General features: G+C 33.2%; 1 protein-coding gene across 3 annotated transcripts in view; it reads right to left on the bottom strand.

The window, feature by feature from the left end:
• The window catches only part of LOC123691015 (E3 ubiquitin-protein ligase HECW2), an 87,812-nt gene that overhangs the window by 20,044 nt on the left and 42,533 nt on the right, over window positions 1-25,235 (bottom strand). The window contains exons 2-9 of one of the 3 annotated variants that reach the window (XM_045635191.1): window positions 23,877-23,978; window positions 21,680-23,800; window positions 20,242-20,386; window positions 19,540-19,723; window positions 19,082-19,267; window positions 18,562-18,687; window positions 17,821-17,910; window positions 17,152-17,312 (exon numbers count right to left, since the gene is read on the bottom strand). In XM_045635191.1, the coding sequence (XP_045491147.1) occupies window positions 17,152-17,312; window positions 17,821-17,910; window positions 18,562-18,687; window positions 19,082-19,267; window positions 19,540-19,723; window positions 20,242-20,386; window positions 21,680-23,800; window positions 23,877-23,978 (3,115 nt within the window). Of the gene's footprint in view, window positions 1-2,916; window positions 3,241-17,151; window positions 17,313-17,820; window positions 17,911-18,561; window positions 18,688-19,081; window positions 19,268-19,539; window positions 19,724-20,241; window positions 20,387-21,679; window positions 23,801-23,876; window positions 23,979-25,235 lie in introns of those variants that run through there. The other 2 variants (XM_045635192.1, XM_045635193.1) reach the window with 2 other exon arrangements.

The following is a 25,235-nucleotide window of genomic DNA, read 5'->3' as shown; positions in this document are numbered from 1 at the left end:
AGCACTCGTTCTAATATACTACATGCACGCAACGTACGCTGGGAATTCTATAGATATCTTTCATAATATAAATTATAAATTTAAGCATTATAAATTTATTACCTACAACACTTTCAATTACTTCGGACAGTTTACCTAAACTTTACCTAAAATCTAGCAAATTATTTGCGATCGATATTCATTGCAATTTTTATTATATCTTAGAGATATTAACCTAAGCACATAGTTCCCAACCATCAAACTTATATTACAACTAGCGGTCCGCCCCGGCTTCGCCCGTGGTACATATGAAAAATAGATGTTGGCCGATTCTCAGACTTACCCGATATGCACAGAAAATTTCATGAGAATCGGTCCAGCCGTTTCGGAGGAGTATGCAGACTAACATTGTGACACGAGAATTTTATATATATGTATTACAATTATTATCTACAGTTAAACCCTTAATACATATTGTAATCTTAAACACTCTTACTTGGTTAAATATACCTACTAATCTCCAGTTAACCAGTGTCCTAAATCTCAAAATAAACCACCATTTATCGTCCCCACTGCGTTCCCATATAAAACGATTACAAGAACCATTACTATTTACGAGTTTAACACCGAAACAAATGACTATAGAGCACGAATAGACTCGATGGTTTTACGATTATTTCAATTCATCTATCAATTAATCGATTGTAAATCACAACTTAGTTAACCGTTTAGGATGAGCAAGGAATTTTCAACGAATTAAATGCGTCCCTAGAGAGCATCTTTCAATGTCTGTCTTCGTTTATTTGTGTTTAAATCAATATACTGCAGAAGACTGGAATCTCTCTTATTAATAGCAGTGAGTAAATTAAAAATAATTTAAATTATAGGTTTTATTTCACTTGAAGTCTGACTTTATCAGCAACTGTCTTAAACGTATTGTGCTCGTGTAGGTCTTTAGAATTTTGGCGACTTCCGTTAAATGTTGATAAGGAACCAGCTTATTCGTTGGAACAAATCTTTCATACATTGTTTCAGTTATCTAACAGGTATTTCTTATCATCATTACAAATATATTTAAAAAAGGATGATTAAAATGTATTACTAATATCTACTCTTTAGTTAATATTATTATAATAAAAAAATGGTTATTTACTTTTTACTTGCCATAAATAAAAAAGCTCTCAAAATAAAGAAAAGTATCACCACAATAACAATTTTTGGAGCCAACCGAAGCTTTTATAAGGGTTTCGTTAAAATACACTTGTTTACAATTTAGAGTTACCTGCGCTACCTTTCTTTGCTTTCTAAAATGAGCTAGAACATTAAAGTTGATGGACAAAATACCGAAAGGGTAAATTAAAAAACTGTTATCCTAATCTCCTGTGGCCTGTGCCGTCGGATATTTTAAAATAAATCTTTGAATGAATATGTTTCCGACGTACCTATGTATTCAAATATACCGCGCTCGTAATAAGATATTTTCTATTTGCTTTATTCCGAATGATTAAAATATCGTATGATTGCTTGTTTATAAATATAAACAATATAATAATGTGTACTTTAACTGTTAGTTCCTTTATTGAAACTTTTAAGTATTGAGTTAATAACATATTCTCGTATGTACTGTGTATGAAATAAGTTTTCCATCAAACTTTTCCATTTCATTCCATTCGTACTAATTATAATATTTTCATAATATACATATATCTAATCATTACATTACTTGACGTGACCAAAGTAATAAAATTATATACTCCGAACAAATTGCGGTTCAAACCCATCATTTGCGGATGCTGATTGAAAAACCCAAATCATCCAATGGTTACAGTACAGTTATTGAAATGGTAAAAAAAAAAATCTTAAGGTCACTTTGTCCAGAGATAAAATTTAATGGTAACAGAAGCCAACTTAGATTACTATAGGAGATATAAAACAAGATGTTATTAACCAGAATATAATCATAATTTTCCTTTCGCCAGTTACCAGATTTTGACGATACAAAAAGTTCAAATCCTTTGCATTCCGTGCAGTTAATCGACATTATACTAACCACATAAAATAACCACGGAGGCGATAAAGTAGCGGATGCGAATAACAACATAATAAGGGCTGGTGTAACCTCTCGTCATTACATCGTAATTAAACAGCTAATCAGCACGCTATCTAACGAGGACAATAGACGATTAGTTGCTAAACCGTGAGATAACATGCTCGTATAACCGTACCATTGTTTACATGTAAATAAACATTCGACCACGACCTAATCAATTCAAATACGTCCAATTTCTCTCATTTTCCCAAACTCCAAGTCTACATCAAATGTCTTTTCATAGCATTCTGACCTCATTCGACGATGAAATATGAGGAGAAAGCGAAGTAAGTACATTTAAATTGTTGGTAACGTAATTAGAATATAACGTGAGAGTACAAAACAATAGTACAGTGACCAAAATTAACGAGACACGTTATATAATATTTGCATGCGAGTAATTGAGTGTAGTGTGAGAACAGTAGATAAAGCTCATTGTAGGATTACGCGAAAGTCCCTCTAACGCGCGAATAGATGCTCTTGCGCAAGTAGACGCACAACTATAACAGGCCTTTATTTCCGCTTGATAAATTGCCGAGATTGTAGGAATATGTTACACGTATGAATGTAAATGTTTCTACTGTACATTTTAGCGGATGAATTATTTAAATTAGATCTTTTGAACTATCTCTACACACATCAGATTGTATCAGCCGTTTTGAATTTCGTGCCGGTACGGTTTGTTTTCATTTACAATTCCATTCAAAAATGGAATTATTTATAAAAATACGTGTTTTATTCATACGTATACATAATAATTTATTACTTTGTATTTAATTTATTTTCTAAATAAAAATGATACCGAATTTTTTATTGGGATTTTTTGCAGTATACAGAAGGTTACTTACAGACTGAAAACGACGCCGAAGGTCTTAGATATGACCCCCATGGTCTTCTTCCAACCCTTGACGAACTGGCGACGGCGCACCCCTCGGGGTGACACCGCGCGGTCCAACTCCTCGTAGGAGTTAATTTTGCCGGTTTCCACTATCTAACAAAACACTGCACAAGCGGCAACACAAACGTCATAATCCTTCATAGAACTCCAGGTTCCGACTACCTGCTTCTTTATAATGCATTCTATTGTCCCGTCCGAGTGTAAAACGTGTTTCGAGTAGTGGAGAGAGACGTGCGCTCGGCTGCGTGGTTCGGGCGATACTGAGCGTAGATACTACGCTACGCGGCTACGGGGGTGCATCGTAAGCTCTATCTCATATCTGATTCATTGCCCGATAATTGGTTTGAACTGTGACTAATATGAAGGCTGTACACTAGATCAATCTGTGATTGCTTAGGTTATTAAATTGATTATCAATCTCATTTTATGGCAAGTAGAGTTCACCGAGTTATTTAATATGTAGTCACGTGTTAAAATTACAGTGGTATTTTTCGAGAGTTCTTTGACATTATAGACTCTAATTTTCCTATGAAAATTGGCATCAGTGTCCTGCAGCATACAGATCAGATCAGATGCAGAAAAAAGATCGTCTATTTTCATGCCCCAAGTCCCATAGGACACTCAAAATACAACTCTACTAAAACAGAACAGTATACGTCGAAGAGAATGCTGCAATTTTAAGTATTGTCGGAAGGAGCCCATGGGCATTCAGTTTCACACGCGACGCTGTCACGCAACCAAAGCATTGTCTCCAGCTTGCGTGCCCTTATGTTAATTTCGATTAAGTCAACGCACTTTAACTATTCCTTCGAATAATGTACTAATATTTTATAAGATTTTAATATAGAAGTGTGTTATGATGTCGTGTACTACTCCGATATTCATTTCCCAAAGGACTGAGCAAAAAGTGCTAAAAAATTTGTTTAATTTTTTATGTATTTTCTTTTGGGTCACGTTATTTTACACCTGATAGACAAACTAGATTTTTAAATTACTATGCAGTATGCTATTGAGGCTATTTTTCAAGACTCTACCTAAATGAAAACAACAAGCTGTGTATCATTCTGATTCGATTGAGCTCATATTTCAGCAGTAAGTATATAAAACTCGCAACGAAAAAATCTAGATTATATTTATTAACCGTAAGTTAACAAAAAAGCTTCCACATCGTCATCCCAGACCATACGTCATAAGGTATAATTTGCTAAAATGAGCATACTAACCACGGTAAAATCCATGGAAAGTTCTATCATCATAAGGCTTTAGCGCAATGGAAATAATTATACCATTCACCAGAAAAGTTCCCGTTGTGGAAAACTTCTGTTATACGATTCCATAAAAACTTTTTATACGTCACATAATATTTGTCATTTAAGGAGTTCTGACGCGTCATTAGGGCATATACAGATGTAAGGGCCTTGTGACGTACATGTCTGTGAAATCATTGTGACTCACACCTTAGATTGCATGTAATTTATATAATTGTGAAGTGTAACACTTTATCCTACACAGGGCGATGACATAGTCTTGATGACATAATAATAATACTCTCAACATCCGAGGCAGGTGAATATTTAGAAGTCGAAATTTGCTCACTCCTTATTTCCTCGGTCCCTATGTTTGTGTGTTTTCTGTTATTTAATTTCGTTATATTAACGAACATTTATTATGTACATGAATAAGTTAATTCAAAATAGAACTAGCTTTATTATTCATTGAAAAATTATTATTAATTTCTTTTCAGTAAATAATATAGTAAGGGGCACAGTTGAATCACTGAGGTCACCCATTAAAACACTGTCAGACAAATATTAAATCACCCGGCTCCAACTGATTAAAAATGTGCAAAGAAAAATACTAACTAGACGCAAAAGCACAGATCCTATAGTTAGTCATATTTAACATGCGTTTAAACATTAAAATAAAACATGATGTCAATAAAATATTCAATGGCGGTACGCAATCATACTATAATACACCTCATAATTCATATAATTATATCTGCGTGTCAATAATAAGAGGAATAATAAAATTCAGACAAACACGAAGTGATAAATCTAAATATTGTTAGAATAAAGGATTATTTTATGGGGGTGTGGTAGCAATATTTATTTATGTATTCGTAGAATATAAATGAAGATTTAAAATTGCAGTTAATTTAAATATTAAATCTGCATTCATGCACAAAATATTCATAAATAATTTTTCAAGAGTTTTTTTACTGTCTTTTCAAGTTATTGTTACAGACATCTATTGCAATCGATCGATGGAATTTTGAAAAGTAAGCACTAACTATGCACTCTTTGCCTTTTAGATAATTTTTTTATAAGTTGCTATTCTGTCTGTTCAACTTAAAGATTGTTAAGCAAACTTATATCGCAATCTATAAAATTTTGAAAAGGCAATTTTGAAAAGGCCTTATTTCTTTTTTTAGACGTCTCAACAGAAACAAAAGACCACATCTCACACCTACCGTATTTTTCCATAATCATAAATTTTTAATTTCTATTGTTACATCAAAATTCCCATCACGGCAGTATATCGCCTATTTGTTATTTATAGGATATACTTCATTGTGAGTCAAATGACGTAGCGCTGCGTGCGCGCACGTGGCCAGCGATCCCATCTTGCTGGGATCTGGGACCCACATGACCTGATTCTTTACAAATGAAACACGTTGCGAAATAGGGATCGATGTAATGTACTGTAATGTACCCTAGCTGAAATTGACTTTTGTTACGCAGAACTAAGTTTGAGATGTAGAGATATTAGTGACAGACAATCCCGTGCGTTCAAGATATCTCAAAGATAAACACTTGCGTTGTAGAGACTCAAAGCTTTAGTTAATATTTTACAAGGACAAATAATAAAACAACCCAATTTAAATTCTTAATTTGATTTTCATTATGTCACACATACTAATCTAATATTTAGTTATATATTTATCTATTTAGTTATATATATATCTCTATAATATTACTGTTAAGTGTATCATAACAGTATAAATAATCTCTACATTTTCTTAAGTAAATATATAGTAACATGCGTTTTAGTACAAACAAAGTCAAATAGTGGAAAAAAGACAACTGATAACCTTCTTTTTTCATAAAAACATAAACTTCACTTCACTATTTTAGCGCAATAATTCGCACGACAAAACCAGTCAACTAAAATACACACGTTAACCCATTAAAATTAAAATCTAATCACTATACAGTATACAGTGCATAGAGACGCATCCTCATTAGGCCTAGTTCACACTTGATACATTTAATGGTTGCAACTCAAACAGGAAGCGCTTAATAAAGCTCAAGTATTGCCCACAACTAGGGCGAAATTAAGTGGATTTTCAAATAAATTAATGTGTACATTGATAAATTGTAATATGCAGATTCAATCATTTATTTTTGTTAGAATAAATATCTTTTTTGTAACACGTTTTCGTTAGAGCTAGAGGTTGAGCTTCACGAAAGTTTACATTAAATAGAGTAATAATACTTACAAAATAAACATAAAAAGGGCTTACCTTTTTATTTAAAACAGAAAATTTCAAATATCAATCATCATTTTTTAAATTCAATTGGTATTTTTACTACATTTTTTTTTAAAAAACACAGTTTTATTTTTATTAGCTGTGTAGTTGTCTGGTTCAATAGTTAAAAGTCTTACTTTCACTACTCATAAAGGGACAGTTTTATAGACTCGTGATTTATTACTTCATTTGGCGAAAAGGAAAGGGTACATATTGTCTGACTTTACTTTGTTGTAATAAGGTTTTCAGCACGCGTTCCTAGTGTAGAGCATAGCTATATTCAGTAAATTATATCAATGTCTTATTAAAAACTGGAATATTACCTGTATAATAAGAATATGATAACAAGTCGTTCTATTTTTTTCCCTAAATATTATAGAAAACTAGATGCAGTTTATATCAATAGTCCCTTTATCAAATTGTCTAAAAATCTCCGTCAATATTTTACTCAAACGTCATACAAATGGAAATTTAAATCATCACAACTCATCCCACATTCAAGATAATATTTAAATTATAACAAATCTCGATAACTGTATAAAAACACAATAGGATGGCAGCCTTCGATCAGCGGGTGCGCATGCGCAGCCGTGCCTACCTGCCTTAATTCGAACCGCTTACCGTTAGCTCAGAAAAAATGTATACGAGTCGGTAAATGTGTATCGACCTTTATTTTTTATGGAGTGAAAAGTAGACGCGAAAGATGGAAGGAGAAAGGTGAGGTGGTTTTATGGTTTAGATTAGTTTTAACCCTCATTATAGAGCAGCGTAATCTATACTTTATCTATACTAATATTATAAAAAGAAAAGTTTGTTATTATGTATGTATGTAAGTATGGTTTTCACGCATAAACTACTGGACCGATTTCAAAAATTCTTTCATCATAAGAAAGCTGCATCTTCACTAGCAAGAGGCTAGGTTTTATCCAGGAAATCCCACGGGAACTATGCGGGTTTTTCTATGAAAACTCGGGCGAAGCCGCAGGCGGAAAGCTAGTATATTTTAAATCTAAAAGTTTGGATATATGGATGTTTGATGCTCAATTATGGAAAAACGGCTGATATAAATTAATTTAGCAACTATATAGTAAGGGAAAACACGTATTAATTACTTTCAGTTCGGTACAACGCGAGCGAAGCTGTAGGATCGAGCTAATATCGCAACAGCTTTATAGCCTACGTATACATGAGAGTTGAATAGGATCAATTTCAAGCTAAAAGTCAATTTATAAATTATTCGTTTTCCATAAGGTTTCATAAGCAACACTGTTAATTATATCAACAGACAACAGTTTTCCAAGTAATATTTTCCTCACTCACGCCATTATAAAAAAATGCTTCTTGAAGTGGTCGCTTTTTTCTACAACGGAATGTGCAGGTGTGTAAAATGCACATGTTCTCGTACTTACAGTAAATGCAATGTTTTGGCAAATCCATTGATCGTGTGGGAAAGATTTGTCGTGAATGCAACGTTTTTGCCATAACGGGTTCAAATAACAAACGATTAGGGGATCATCGGGTTGATAGAAAAAATCTGGATCGGATTGTGCCATTTTTGATAAAAAAATAAGCGCATGAAGGTTAGTAACAGGGTAACATCTATCCAGACAACACACAAGATATACACTTATATGTTTTGAAAATAGAGTTAGTTAATTTTTTTTTTAATTTTTACTAAATATTACACCAACGTTCATTTATAAAAAGATTTCCTGTATCATTACAATAGACAATTTCAGATTGTATATTTGTATCACGTGGAAATCATCTGAAAATTATTAGCAATGTTCTTAGTTACAAGCAAATTTTATTTAAATTAAGTTCTAGCCCATATACTGCAAAACACGTGTTATTATAAATTTAGTCGACAAACCACATCTCTTGTTCTTTAATCCTTTATAATATATTCCGGTAAATACCGTAGGATCAAGCTTCTAAAATTGACTAACTCTAAAGATCTGTCGCGTGCTGACGACCACACTCTCTATGGAAGACAGATTTGTATCTCCTCTCGATATAGCCCATCCGGTGTTGCATTCCGTAACTAATACAATGCTATATGATTTACTGGAATCCATGTCATCAACTAGCTTCAAAGAAATAGGACTGTTCGAATGATAAATGAAGGTTCAAGTGTATGAAACGAGCTTTTAAGAAATAGGTTAAAATTGACTTGTAATTTGTAAACTAAATAAATGTAGGTAAATAAAAGTTTTTTACACTACATAGCAATTAAAAAGGCGTTAGAATTATAGATTAATAGCTATTAACTTCTTAAGAATAGGTACTTCAACGATTCAATATAAAAGCTCACATAGCTTGAAAAGCTGCTAAAGTCCTGAAAATCACTGTTACTGTTTTTTCAGAACAGCAAAAATCTATCTATTTCTTCCATTGTCGATTCCGAAAATATATAAAACTCTAATGTTAGGCATATGCTAATTATATTAAATATTAAAATCCGTATTGACATACTGTATTCTTTAACATCGAAACTGTCCGATGTCTTTTTCAATTGATGATTAGCGAAGCCGCAAAAGTTAAATATAACTGTTTCACAACAAACGCAGCTGAAATAATGATATATTAGAAACGGAGATAATTTTGTTTGTTTGTTTTGTATAGTGAGAAGTCGTCTCGAAATAGCTGTGCAAAAATAGATATCTACGCAGTGTATCCTTGGCAGTTTAATTGATAAGCTGAGTGTGTAAGAAATTAATTAGGATATAAAACTAATTACTGGATAACAAATACACGAATATATTCATTTTTTCATGATCCTAGAGAAGTTTAAAAGCAGCATCAGACAGAGCTCAAATTAAAAAGAACTTCCATTAATCACTACATAGGTAGTATAAAACAAAGTCGCTTTCTCTGTCCCTCCTTCCTTCCTCGTCATCCCTTTGTATCTTTAAAACTACGGAACGGATTTTGATGCGGTTTTACTTAATAGATAGAGTGATTCAAGAGGAAGGTTTGAGTATATAATTTATTAGGTTTTAGACAAAGCGGGCGAAGCCGCGGGCGGTTAGCTAGTATAATACAAAATGAAAGCTCAATTTTTTTATTACCTCTAATAAGAACAAACATCTCGATCTAATATTTCAAAGCAAACATTTTAATTAATGACAACAACACATAAACCAAAACAAAACTAATACTGTTTATCTTACCCTCCATAAAAAAGTTATAATAAATCTTGCACAAAAGTCATATTTGTTGGCAATTATTGGAATACGACTTGCTAAAAGTAGCCGCGCCAAAACATAAAACCTGCAAGAACATAAAACTATTGTTTGACACGCTTCGGATGACGTTTCTGGTGTTGCCAGAGCGATTGAGAAATAATAAATAAATGCGCAGTTCCAATGCCTTGTTATATAAATAACGATAAATCGCTTAGCACATCCTATGGATACATTTTGTGAGAATATGATCCTTACGAATAGTGTAGACTGTAGTAGAGGTATAATGGTTTAGTTTAACACCTTAATATGTTTTTTTAGGATTATGAGAAACACTACCTTAAAATTATTGACTATTGAGGGTTATAAATAAAAATTATTAGCTAATTTTGTTATTTGCAGATAAATAACAAAAGGGATATTTTTCATATTCATTACTGTACAGGAATATTTCAAAACTGAAAAGAATTACTAAATTCATATGGTTCATATGGTTAACAAACAAGCCCGCTTAGTGCCTCTATAAAATCCTGATGTTAGATTAAACCCTTTTAATGATTACTATTGAAGATTGTAGAGGTATGTTATTTAGAGATAAGTACAATACTATGTAGTTTGTATGCTATAGACATAATAACTCTAGATATAAAAAAGTAGTGTGTTACATGTTTAATAAATTCAAATAGTGACATACATTATTATAAGGTCTAATTTATGACATGAGTCTCTTCAAGGAGAAGTTATAGTTTGCGCAAAAGCTATTAATGTATTCTAATATAATGAATGCAAAAACAGAAAGAGAAACAGTTAACAGGATAGAAGATTTAGACAAAAACAGCTAAGGAAAAGTGTCTCCGTATAAAACTGAAAAATTAAATAATACCAATGAATCAATTACAAATATACTTCCCTATTAATTAATTAATAAAAAAGAAAAACAGATCTCGCAACTTCCTTGTGAAGTTAAGATTTTCATTTTCAATGACTCATGGTTGATTTTAACACTCAATCGTACATCATTTTTGAAGTGAAACTTCTTTAGCTGTTCTGAGAATAAAATTTCAAGGTTGCATCATGGCAATACCGTCACGTCATGTAGTAAGGCGTCGATTCTGGTTCTTTTGTATATTGCCAAAGAAGTTTCACTTCCGATACGTGTGTTCGGCACACACGCTCTTTTTTATACTTTTCAAATTAAAATCACGCGAAAGATTTACAATTCTGATAATAATCAACAGGTCTCGATACGACATGAATGAGTACAGATTCTTTGTTATATTTCCGTCAGCCATGTCTGAAAGATCTCAATTTATGTCTGGTAACACTCACGGGATTTTCATTGCTTTGTGAGTGGAAATGCTTTTATCGCCGTGTTTTATAGCATTGTTTTGGTGTTTATACTCTTGTAAATGGTAAGCCTCATCGTTTGTACATTTTCTTCCTAATATAAATTTTTTTAATAAACCAGTTGTAAGATTTGTACAATCGACAACAATTCACAAGCTATTCTAATGAGACCATTGTACATTTTTATGTATATCAACAGAAGTATGGAAACTACACCCGTTCTAGTAAAGCATAAAATCCGAGAATGAAATAGTTCCGATTTTTGCCTTGATTCTTATTAGGTACTTGATATTGTTTTAGATAGGGGTCAGGATAGAGAACTTCTAGGTCTCTAACATAAACAAGTATACCTGGGTTTTATAGGTGCTATAGTTTATAATGTTCGCTTTAGAATTCTAGTATTTTCAGCAAGCTGTAACCATCAGATAACTACCCATTAAATATGCAGCCGTCTGTATTCAATGAGTAAGCCAAGGTTCCTGATGGGTAGCTGATAAAATCATATTGTAAATCCAACAATAAAATTACAATCATAATAGTTACATGAACGACATTATAATTTCAATATAGAAACATTATGTTGGGATTGTTCCACATAGTACAAGGGTAGGATTCTAGGTGATATGAATTATAATTAAATGGAAGTGTGAGACAATATGTTTTGTTTGATTTGAACTATTATGAAGTTAATTTGAGAAAAAGTATCACGTGATGTGTCTGGTAAAGAGAAGCGAACTTGCTTCATTATAAAAAGGAGAAAGACTTTGAGTAGCTTTTAAATAGCAAAACTTTAAATTACTTTGCTATTCTTAGATAGTAAAATGCGTGTGATGAGTTGCCTTCGCGCGCGACTACGAAACTGTTTATACAAAAGTTACAATAATTTTGCAAAATGAACTGAATCTTAATAAAATGCCATGAAACCTTTCACAGATGAACAATTAATCATAGATACAGTAGCAGAAGTTTCTGGAACTTAATAAATAATTTAATTAATGCCATATAATTAAATAGTTACGTCATCAACAACAATGTCATCTTTGGAAAGATCTATTTAAATACTCCATAAGGATATGAAAAACTAGTAATTATTCTCAGAATAATTATACTGTATAATAAAGCTGTGTATTTTTCCAAACCAATCGTGTTTGTATCTCGATAATTCCAAATTAGTAAACAAACACATGTGACAATTATTAATATGTACAGAATTCTAATTGGCAGTTTTTTTTACTTTTTAATTGGAATTTGAATATTTGCTGCGTTATACTTAATGATTTGTTCTATGAAACGGTTAGTTTTTTGTTTTAGAAAAACAATACACGGTATACAATACGTGATTTATATGCCGATATTAATTCTAAGAATCAATAATTGTATATATTATGTATTTACAAATAACATATGAAAAATTATAAATTTATAAAGAATAGAAAAAATTCGATCACGAGGCGGGACTTGAACCCGCATCCTTCGCGCCATTCCGGGGCGGATGCCTAACCAACTCAGCCACTCGTGACCCGCCTGAAAATGGTTGTTAAATCATCTCAATAGATGGCGCGCGGTGTGTCCCTTAAGACACATAAAACTGAAAGGATAGAATAAATTCGATTGCTCAGGCGGGTCACGAGTGGCTGAGTTGGTTAGGCATCCGCCCCGGAATGGCGCGAAGGATGCGGGTTCAAGTCCCGCCTCGTGATCGAATTTTTTCTATTCTTTATAAATTTATATTTATAAAGCATTTGAATGCCATAAAAACCAAAAAATATAAATTCAAGAAAAGGTCGTGTTCCATCCATCGTTACAATATTGTATTCACTGAAAAGTGCTTCATATTGGTTGAAATGGTTGTTAAATCATCTCAATAGATGGCGCGCGGTGTGTCCCTTAAGACACATAAAACTGAAAGGATAGAATAAATTCGATTGCTCAGGCGGGTCACGAGTGGCTGAGTTGGTTAGGCATCCGCCCCGGAATGGCGCGAAGGATGCGGGTTCAAGTCCCGCCTCGTGATCGAATTTTTTCTATTCTTTATAAATTTATATTTATAAAGCATTTGAATGCCATAAAAACCAAAAAATATAAATTCAAGAAAAGGTCGTGTTCCATCCATCGTTACAATATTGTATTCACTGAAAAGTGCTTCATATTGGTTGAAATGGTTGTTAAATCATCTCAATAGATGGCGCGCGGTGTGTCCCTTAAGACACATAAAACTGAAAGGATAGAATAAATTCGATTGCTCAGGCGGGTCACGAGTGGCTGAGTTGGTTAGGCATCCGCCCCGGAATGGCGCGAAGGATGCGGGTTCAAGTCCCGCCTCGTGATCGAATTTTTTCTATTCTTTATAAATTTATATTTATAAAGCATTTGAATGCCATAAAAACCAAAAAATATAAATATGAAAAATTGTCTAAATCAAAATAATTGAAACGTAAATACTTAATTCGAATACATCTTAATTGTTTTATTTAATAAATTAAGGTAATTATCTATATGTAGTTACTCTAAGAAAACATGTTTTTTATGTTTTATTTATCACATAATTATTATGACTACAACGACGTCGATGCTGTGAACTAGGTAGATTTAATAAGAGATGATTCATGATACTTTATTACTCAGCATATTACCGTACAATAATATTAACTTCTATTTATGAAAACATTTAAACTTTAAACTTACGAACTTTATATTTTATCTAATTTAAATAAATAAATGAAGTCAGAACGCTTTATCTGATTTTCCATACCCGATTAGGATACGTAACTTATTTTTTATATTGAAATAAAAAAAATAACAAAGATATCGGCATTGATTCTAATTAATACTTCGACGAAAACATAACTGGGATGAAATAAAGCTCCACGTTCCTAGAAGCGCCAAGGACAGCGCTCGACGAAGCTCATAAAATATCACAATATTACCATTATTTTACACCATAGCGTCGTCAAACTGTCAACTGACTATTTTATCTGTGGAGAATTGCACGTCTTTTTAAATAGTCATATATCTTTTGAAGTATAAAATCCGTAAAGAGCTTTTGAAAGCGCATGCGCTTAAACCTTGCTAAAACGAAGAATAATAGTGTCTGTTTAAAAATGGCGCATGAAGGTCAATACAGATATTTGCCTCTATAATAATAATCAATTAAATAATCATAATTTTTCAGAATTTATTCCAAACAAGGGGACAGAAACTTAGCATTAAATATTATTTATGAATATACCCAATTATTTTACGCGCTCGCTGTTCATTCTACTTAGTTATGAATTAAATAACTATAGATCAATATAAAATGTTTTACTTCGAACTTTCAAATAAATGTAACAATTTAACCATGTAGCAAGAAGTACTCGCTATATAAAAAATAATATGGCCGGTTTGACACATGTAGGTCGGTCATGAGACGCCATATTTATTTATATTTCCGAGATGATGAATACCAATGACCTGAATTTTCGTTGAAAGACTGAACAGAATCGATATTCCTTGAAAATCGCTTCATAACCTGCATGATATATGCAAGTAAACAATTTTTACATGAGTCTAAAGTTACCTTTACGATTTAATATAAGTACGAGTAATACCTAGAAGCGTGTAAAAATTTAGTAAGTACTTTAATCTGACTGTAATTAATAGAGACAATACATTCAGTTTTAAATACCATATAAAATTAACAATAAGAACCAAAATAACAATAAGAATTGATATCTATAATAATCTTTATTATATTAACAGGAATAACTTAAATACGCATATAAACATGCAGTTGTTACAGGAAAACAAAAAATGATTGCCATAATTTATAAAATAATTACAGGAAAAACAAAACTTAAAATTTTATCCGAATGCATAATTCGTAAACAAACATGAAAACAGCTAATTTATAATTCAAAATGCAAAAAGCGTCAACGATAAATATACAACAACGGGACATTTTGTCATTACCCACTAGGAACTGTTTGAAGTGGCCTGAATGTAGAAGCACTAGATTAAGGGCGAGATACACATGAACATACATTATTACTTTATGCTGCTGTTTGTACAACAATTCCTCCGTTAAAATATAGTGGTATTTAATCTCTGAAGGTTTTTGAAACTGTTTTTTTTTTGTCAATCGAAAATTGTTGCGCTCGTTTAATTATTATGTATAGTAAGGCTTCCGAACTATAGTATAATGCATGTAAAAATCTTAAATCCAAAATTGATTTTAGTAGGATTGTATTTTAAATTCCTTTAATAAGTGTTTAAGTAGAGATCCACTTTCAAAATCATAAATGGACATTTCAACCATTTCAATCACTATATTTCACTAAAACGATACATTCTTCTTTACAAAATAATTAACGTGGTTTATAAACGTTTTAAACACGACAATCCTTATAAAGTCATCACTTTATAACATAAACCAGTCGAGTTTAATATAGTTGGATTGATGTACATTTTGCCGCGCACTGCTAACCGACCGGCTACCACAGATACAAAAACCATAAAGTCTATATTTAGAAAGTGTCCGTTAAGAAGGTTAGGTGACATGTAAAGGTATAATAAAATGTATCCTGGCTCATTGTTAATTGAAGTAATTAAAAATCTTTAGTTACCTAATCATTTTTAATCCTTATATGAATTATGAACTCAACGTGTTTATTTATAGTCATATGATGTACTTTTACATTTCTTATTATAATATATCTTTATTAAACGAAGAGCACTTTAAAGAATAGGTACTTTATAAAATTATAAGTGTACATAGGTGTAGTCAGTTAAAATATTTATGGGCGTTTATTTATTTATTTATTTATTTATAACTCTTTATTGTACAAAGCAATTTAAGACATGTGGTACAGAATAAGGAACAACAATTTTGCACAATAGGCGGCCTTATTGCTACACAGCAATCTCTTCCAGGCAACCTGGTAGGAAAGGAAATGTAAGAAGAATAAGGATAGCGCAAAAAAGAAATAAAAGATAGAATATAAAAAAAAATAAATAAAAATGCCTACATACTACATAAACTACATATACTGTACATATATACTACACAGTAATATAAATATACTTCTATAATACACTATACAAACTACAATATATATAACGGTATATACAAAAATTATAATCATACATAAATTATTTACTAATGCTACTATTGCATGGCTAGATAATGAGCTTTCAATAGGGACTTAAAAGAACAAAGTGTTGCTATACTTTGCTTTTTTTTACCATATGAAATTAATTGCTTTGCTGTAATGTTTTTAATGTTTTTCAATATATATATTATAATATATTTATGTACCTACTATATAGATTAAATATCAAATTTTAAAAATAGAAGAGGAATCTAAACCGTCTAGAAGTCGTTATATGATAACCTTTTTATATTCCTCAGAAAATGGCATAGAAATAGAACCTGCAGAATACGCAATGTTGAAACAGGATTGAATAACTTGGTTACTATGGGAATGGATTACAAGATCTCACATTCCCGAGATCAAAGTATAAATAAGGACAACGGACTCTCGCCTATTCTATTTCAGTCTGACGACGCTCAACTTTTTTTTTATAAAATATGATAGGGCAAAGACAATATAAACTGTCTTAACAGCTACGAATTTGTGTACGAATTAGATGATTTGGATGTTAGAGATTTTTTGAAATCTTTGTGCAAAACGATTATTAAATCAATAATTATTTATTTGCCAGTTTCGAAAATTAATAATTTTTAGTTAATCACGTTAAAAAAAAGAAAAAAGTAAATACCGGTTTTATATTTCCACTTAATTAGATAATTGATATCACAATAATTATTGAATTTTGTGTAACTTAAAAACCTTTTTATTATTTTGATTTTGAAAAAAAAGAACGCCATCTAGTCTCCATTGCGAGAAGTCTTTTCGGGTTGCTTACATTAGAACTTGATCTTACAATATTTCCATAGATGGCGTTGGTTCACGTTCTGTGACTAAAACATCCGTCTACCTAACAATAAACCAGTGTTATAACATTTTTCAGTTTATAGATTTCCTTTTTGTTTCATCAAATTTTTATCAAATTTTTTTAGATCTCTCTACACTCCCGTAGAAAATATCTCATATATGAGTCTTTAGTCTATGCTACTTACCTAAGCAGGCATGTCAGTTGCACATCATTCTGGAACCTCGCGAGTGCAGAAGCTCCTTCCACCCTCACAGCGTTAACTTTTTCTCTGATTGAGTTGTTACAACCCCCGCATCGCTCACGTAGTATTGACATGATGTTTGGCTGACGAAGGAACGCCACCACCTGTGGACGAATCTAGATTTAGAACGATACCTACTTACAATTCCCATGTTTTTGTCCAATTATTCCAACATGTATTTTATTTTAATACTAGCTGTGCTTCGCGGTTTCACCCGCGAGGCTCCGCTCCTGTTGGTTGTAGCGGGATGATTTGGGCTATCTAACACAGAAAGAATTTTTCAAATCGGACCAGTAGTTCCTGAGATTAGCGCGATCAAACAAACAATCAAAGAAACGAACTCTTTATACGGACTCTTTATAATATAAGTAAGTAATTTATACATGATAACGTAAGAAAATATTACTTCCGCAATTATAATATGTATTAAAATGGAAGCAAAAACTATTATTAGGGCCGGTTTGACTATTTGCTGATAATGTCTCTGATAACCAGCCACTTTTTGACATAAATTTTCGTAAAATATTCATTTTAAAAGTTAAATAGAACAGTGAAACTGGCCGTTAGTCTTGTTTTAAATTTCACTTTATTATAAAAGCATTAAAATAATACCTTATCATTATACGCAACCGGAATTTCTTGAGTTTGATGTGTGTAAGTATCCGACGATGTGATTGGTGGCCGTGGAGGTGGAGTTGGCGCCTGGACAAAATAAATACGAAATATAACAGTGTAGTATTAAAGAAATGTAAAGACATGTACTAGAAACCATATAGATACTTGAAACACATAGAAAATCTAAGTACCACAACAAAAAGACGTAAAAAGGTAACCCAAAACGACAAACCAACTACAAAACATACATAAACAAAACGAGAGAAATAAAGAACGAAAACAACACAAACATATACGTGCTTAGTTACACAATGCAACATAAAATCAGCATGATGCACACATCTACAAGAGAGCCACGATGCAGAAAACGGACATGCGAACAAACAAAAATGGGTGGTCTTATGCTATCTTTTCATTTTTATATTGTAGGAAACAATTTAATGTTATCATTTAGGAAATTTTATATTATTGATAAATAATTTTACTTAAAATGCAAGTTATCCAGTAAATAGATTATTTAAGATATTTATTTATTATAGATAAAGTAAAAATAAAAACTTATTACTTATTGTGTAGCTTTATTTACATTTTACATAGTATCTGTATTCAGTATGATTCATTTTCTAATAAAAAAAACAGATCGAATATTTTTAACAAATTTCAAAGCACAGATAACACAAGACCATAGACAACAACTGACAGCTACAAGACCACAGATAATGCGAGCACAAGCTGGACCTGGTCGTGGTGTATGAGCCGTCGTCTTGGAGGGAGGAGGGGCGAGAATGGGCCCGCTTGGGGCGCGCGCGGGAGCCGCGGGTCGATGAACGTCGTGCGCCGCATCACATGGTCCACGAAGAAACGCTATGGTTAGGTTAGGTTAGTATACTAAGTATGTTATTACATATGTGTTAGGTTATAATTTAGAAACATCTTAAATTGAAATATGTTTGAAAAATGTTATTGGGGTTGATCATTTTGTGTGTGGTGTGTGGTGTGACTATTCAATTGTTAACATAATTTTTTTGCTATTTGTTTAGGTTTGTTAACACTGTTGCGTATAGCATATAGGTATTTATTTCTAAATTATGACCAAACATAACATACCTATTTTAGTGTTAGTTTATAGTTTATAAAAATCTTTAATTTACTAATGTTATATAACTTGTGTTTAATAATTTAATCCTTTACATTCTTTTACTAAATGTCTATGTGTTTCATTTAATACTTTTTAATCAGGAATATAAATTGGAATTACCTTTCCATTTCTATCGAGTTTAGTGTCCCATCCAAGTGGTAGATCTCTATCAGACTCGCTGAACATATTGACTAAGGCGACAAGATCTCTGTTATGTTGGTACCGCTCGAAGGAAGACGTGTCTCGACGTATTTTTGATATCATATGCTTGAGAGTGGAGTTGCAGTTGTATAGAGATGATGCTTCCTGGAACAATAAAATAGAGAAGTTTTATTGGACGATTCTAGGAAAAGTTGCTCGTTTTACCAATTTAAGTAGGTATTCCCTTGTACTGCATCGTTGGGAATGCATACATAGACATGGTATGCATTTGTCTTCATTTCGCAAACAATACAATTTACTCATTTTCTGTAATACTTGGAATCGTTATTATTATATTATAATATATATTTGATACGATTTATAATCGAATTTGGAAATCTAAATCGTTTTCAACTATATCAATATAAAGTACTCACAGCGTTCATATGCAGTATCGAGTAGAAGTCCGGCCTGGCAAGGAACTCAGCGGCCGGGTGCGGTGCGTGGGGCACCTGCGGCTCCGGGCGGGACGTGCTCGCCGCGGGGGGCGGGGACGAGCTCACGCGCTCTTCCTCACCGCCGAGCTGCGACCGTGTCATGGTTCGACGGATTGATTGGTACCTGGAAAAATAAGGAATAATATTGAAAAAGCTTTAAAGGAACCAAGAAGAGTTTATGATTTTATAGAAATGAAGACTTGTTGAAGTTTTTTTTTTTAAATATGACACACGCGTAAAAACTAACGCGGAAACGGATACCATAAGTTTAATATCTGAAACTTATTGTTAAAACAAAAAGCTCTTGAAATGTCAAAAGTTGTATGGTAGCTCAACTTTGCCCAGTTTGACTATAACTTTTTTTATTATGCTCCATTAAAGTTTAGGTGTGAATATTTTGTATAATTATTATTGTTGCTTGCTTGCAGTGCAGTTATCGATTCGAATATTACAGATGCAGATGTCATATTCACAGATTAACAATTCATACTAACAACTGACTGGACGATTGTTTGGTTGAGTAGGTATTTCATATTTTAAATGCAAAAACTACTAATTATTAGTTTCAATGGATATTAAGTTGTCTTTTCATATTTCATTTATTTACGTTGGGACAGAATGTTTATGTAAAAAAATAGTTACCTTCTATCTAATTGCCTCCTCTGTATTTCAGGTGCAGGCGATCTTGGTGAAGTTCCATTAGCTGCTGGCCTTTGCCAGGTTGTTGTACGGTTTATGTGGTCAATATAGAATACTCGGCCATGGCTGTCCATACGAGCTTCCCATCCTGAAATATGAAAGAAGAATCATGTTAAATATAAATTCGAGTTACTGAAAATGTTTATACTATTATATTTTTTTTTATTAATAATCAACAAGACTACTTAAAGTTTAAAAATTTAGTTCTTTCTAGGCAATTTAAAAGGAGAATGCCCATGGAAGTATGGACCACAGTATAATGTTGCGTCAATGCCAGAGTGGTTTTGGAGGGATCTTCGATATTCAAAAGATTTTTACCAATTGATTTTTTTGTGATAAAAACAGGGGTTTTCAAGATATTGAGAAAAATGTGAATTAACCTCGAAACTTAAATAAACCCGATTTAGTTAGGTTTATGTGTGATTTAGGTAGTATTTTATCGTCTGAAGGTTATTTTTCGTTTTACATATTTAATCTATGCGTAGAGCTTATGCTTTTAGACAAAGTCTATCTGTTCATCGGCTAGTGTAGGTAGGCACCAGAAATCTTCCGGGACGGATTTCAAGAAAACCTAAATATATATTTAAAAAATGCCAATAGAGTTTTTATTCGGTTTACATATTGTTGTTGTTGTTTGAATCATTTTTTCACTACATATTCGAAGAAAGAAACAAATAAGAAATAACTGGTTACCTACCAAGCTATGTCATAATAATATTTTTTTATATATATTTAATATTTATATTATTTTACTTCACTATCTATGTTAAAACAACCTACAGTGTATAAACAATACCTTACAGAGTGATTTTATGTTAATTGCTTTTTTTGTAATTCAATGAAAACAATAATCGATATTAATACATTAGCTATTTACCATAGTAAATGTCATAATAGTTACCGCTTGGTTACCGTGGTAACCGGTAATGGATACTAAATCTATGGTAACGGATCTAAACAATTACATGTCTTATTAGATTTTACAAAACATTCCCTGATCAAAATATATTTTCCGATAGCAAGAAGGCCTCTAAATTGCCGAGATTTTTTTTAATAGTATTTTTATCTTGATACATGAAAAAAACCTGTAAGTACCAAAAATGTAAACGGTAATGGACACTAAATCTATAATAACGGATCTAAACAATTACATGTCTTATTAGATTTTACAAAACATTCCCTGTTCAAAATATATTTTCCGATGGTAAGAAGGCCTCTAAATTGCCGAGATTTTTTTATTAGTATTGTTGTCTTGATGCATGAGAAAAACCAGTACCAAAAATGGGCATTCTCCTTTCAATAAATTATAAAATACTAATTGTAATATGATAAGGCATTATTAATTATTTATCATATATAGAAAGCGTACAAACATGCTCACCAGGAGGCAGTGGTTCTTCACATTCGATGATTCCGCCAATCATATTGGCGGGAAAATCTCCTGTCAGCGCCATCTGCCGTGACGTTCGCTCCGGTATTGAAGGTAATCTTATACCAGCCATATGTCGCAGGGGTGTTGGTGACGCTACGGCATTATCATTATCGTCTATGTCCTCAATAGGCGGTGGTCTTCTCAATACAACATCGTCCGGCGGCCCAGCGTGAACAATGGTAAAATGATTGCTGTTCATGAATTCTAGATTAGGAGATCTTATCTCCGAAGTCCGTAATTCATTAGTGAACTCAACCATTTCGAAATTTTCGTGAAGCCGGTTCTCTGCACTCTGCACGGGAGGTGGGTGTAAATCTGAAGGTGGCAGAGGGCGTGGCCGCCGGGCGTGGTGAGTCGGAGTCGGAGGACATTGCGGAACTGCTGAGCCAGCAAGAGCTGCTACTCGAGTTAAAACTCGCGGATGTGGCCTCGCAGGACTATCTGGAGCATCTTTAAGAAAGTTAGTCCGGTGAGGGGAATGTTTTGGAGTACTTTCACATCCTAGATTTTTTAATAAATGTCTCGGTAAACTTGAATGCTTCGGTGTAGAACTGTCGCATGAATATTTCCGATTCATCAATAACGTACCGACATTAGGTATACCTTTACAGCCTTCGTCGACGGGTGATGTAGAATGCGAGGAATTACAAGAACTTGGACCGTTAGGGCTATTACTGTCACTTTCCCTACTAGGTCCCTCTATATGAGATGAATTAAGAAAAGCTGTCATCATGGTCGGTGTGTTTGCCCGTCCGGAATTTTGCCTCGTTAGAGGTTTGTGACCTTTTACAGTTATTTCTTTTTCCTCAATTTGATTTTTATTATCGTCTTCGAAATCAGCATGATTACTGATGTCATTTAAAAAGGTATTTTGGGCTTTTTCTTCTGATTTTGCATGATTAGGAGTTAATTGAAAGCCATCTACTACATCTTTATCTTTCCGCGCAAATGTTGTAGTTATATAATTATCAGGCCCTATATCCTTAATGAACATAATATTTTTTCTACTTACCTGTAGAGTGTGTGAATGTGTGCCTTCAGGTACAATATTTAATTTTTTATCATCCGTCAATTTCGATACTTTCATATTTGATAACGTGGATTCACACAAGCTGCCTTCAGTTTCAGGTGTAGCTAATGGTGCTACATTGTGACATTGATTGACGTTAGTCGTTGATGGAAGATGGTTTGGTTTGCTCGAATAAAATTCACCTGGTTTAAAATCATTGATATCACTTTGTAATCCAGCAGAATTTGATATATTTTTATCAGTAAAAAATTGTTCATCTGTATCTATTAACTCAAACGTAAAGGCATCTTCCGGTTTAGTCAATTTTTTAGGTTTTCTATGCCTCTGTACAGCTGGAGGTAACGCATGCATTCTTTCTAAAGGCTTATGCGACTGTCTTGGCGGTAAAGGTGGGACTGGAGATTTCTGCGCTTCATTAGGTATATTGGCACCTTCAACATCATACACAAATTTCATTATTTTACATGGATTTTGTGGTGACCAAATTTTATAGTACTCCGTATCTGGTGAAGACGGAGACTCCAAACCCATATTAAAATTACTTTTTTTCTTAACACCATTTAACGGCTGGCCGCCTCCGGTATCGACAGGTGGTGGACATTTCTTTTTTACACCCGATGACGTTGGTTTACAATCTATCGTACTCTGAGATTCATTATTTACAAAGGGAGATTCCTTACTTAAATTACTAACTAGAGATTTGCTAGGATCACATTTTGTCGGGTCGAGATTCGAAGCCCCGCTCCTTTCTAAAGAACTAATTGAGCACTTATTGACATCTTCGCTTAAATGCTTGATATCTTGACTTGGACAAACTCGTTCAATTCTGGGACTATTTTCTGAATTCATTTCAAAGCTTTCATTGTTATAAGAGAATGGCGATACTTGGTCGCCGCTTCTCTTCCGTGAAATGCCCTCCTTAAGCCGAAGCGGCAGTTTTTTGAGGTCGACTTTGAACCGGGGTGGAAGAGCCGAAGACTCCGCCACGCATTCATCATCATCGCCATTGTAGTAGCGAAAACAAAGAAGCTGTTCGCAATCTGAAATGAAATATGACCGGTTAAAATTTGCATGTGTAGAGAGAAGTTATCAACATCGTTGAGCATAAATAATTACCTTCATAAGGTTGATTGGGCTCATCAAGCAGCCACATTATGTGGCCAGTGTCGCATCCGGTCGCCGGCACGAGCCTGGCGATGCCGGCGATGCTTGCGGGATCTGTAAATCAATAATTGACACTATTATCATACCGTCTCCGTCATATTTTATCTATCAGGTCAAGTCTCATTTATAATTATGATTTAGTATGGCAGTTAACGTTCATTATACACACTTTATTTAAATTGCATAGCGATAAAAAACTGATTTGCGAGATAGCGAGTCGTAAAAAAACACTGAAAGGATTTTCAATAAAATCATTATCTTTTCGCTAAAGGTAAAGAGAGCAAAACCTTGTCAGAGCTTTTTATGCGATGGGTATCAGAGCACAAAAAGCAAAAGGTTACGCACAGGTGCAGAGGACTTGCAAAAACAAACAATAAGAGCACGTTGATGAAGAAACAGACTGCGGCGAACCCTTCCATTTTTTATCTAACAAAAATCAAGGCGTAGGACGCACGGTTCGGCGCAGGCGCAACATAATTTATGCGCCAGACTTAATCGCCGGATGCGGGAGTCGCCCGCACATTTTATGCGAAATAATCGAAGCCACCGAATTGTCAGGTAATTGAGAATACAAGCCCATTAATTGTACACGAGGCAAATTGAAACCGCGGCCGATTTGAACGGGAGCGAATTAGAATTAACATATTTTGATTGGATAAATATCGGTGCATGGTTAACATCATTCTGCACTTGATTAAGTGTATTGGTCGATCGTAAATAATGCTCGGTGGATGTTTACATCAAACATTGGACTTTGTTCACAAGCTCAGCAATATAATTCATGAAAAATAAGGTGTGAAAATTAGCGCAACATGGATCGAGTTGCGCGGGCTCGCTCGATGACGTTCGTTTATTTGATATTTTGACTGTAGATATTATAATAATTTTTAATAAGAATTGATAAAATTGAATATCCGTTTTTTATATGAACATGAAGAAATGTTCTGAGATAAACTTGATTGATATTTCTCATCCCTTCTGTGTCCATATGTTGGTTTGGATAATATTTAAGCACGTCGTTAGCTGGTTAAGCACGTAAGCAGGCTGAATGAAACTTAACAATAATGACAGTCATTTCCCCTTCATTACCATCATATGTGAGCGTAACAATCTCGGTACAAATGACGAAATAGACAAAAAATTAGACGGCATTCGTGGAATTGCGGGTTCAGAGCAATAATTTGTCAAGTATAACGAGATATTTTTATGGTGATAACTGCTTTCCTGAATTTTCGGAATTGTAATGACGAAGCACGATTTTTTAGAGCTCAGGAAATAACATGATTTATTAAATATTATTGAATGTAGTTT

The sequence above is a fragment of the Colias croceus genome, chromosome 4, assembly GCF_905220415.1.
Source record: "Colias croceus chromosome 4, ilColCroc2.1".
NCBI classification, from domain to species: Eukaryota; Metazoa; Arthropoda; class Insecta; order Lepidoptera; family Pieridae; genus Colias; species Colias croceus.
This window is presented reverse-complemented; position numbering and strand designations above follow the sequence as displayed.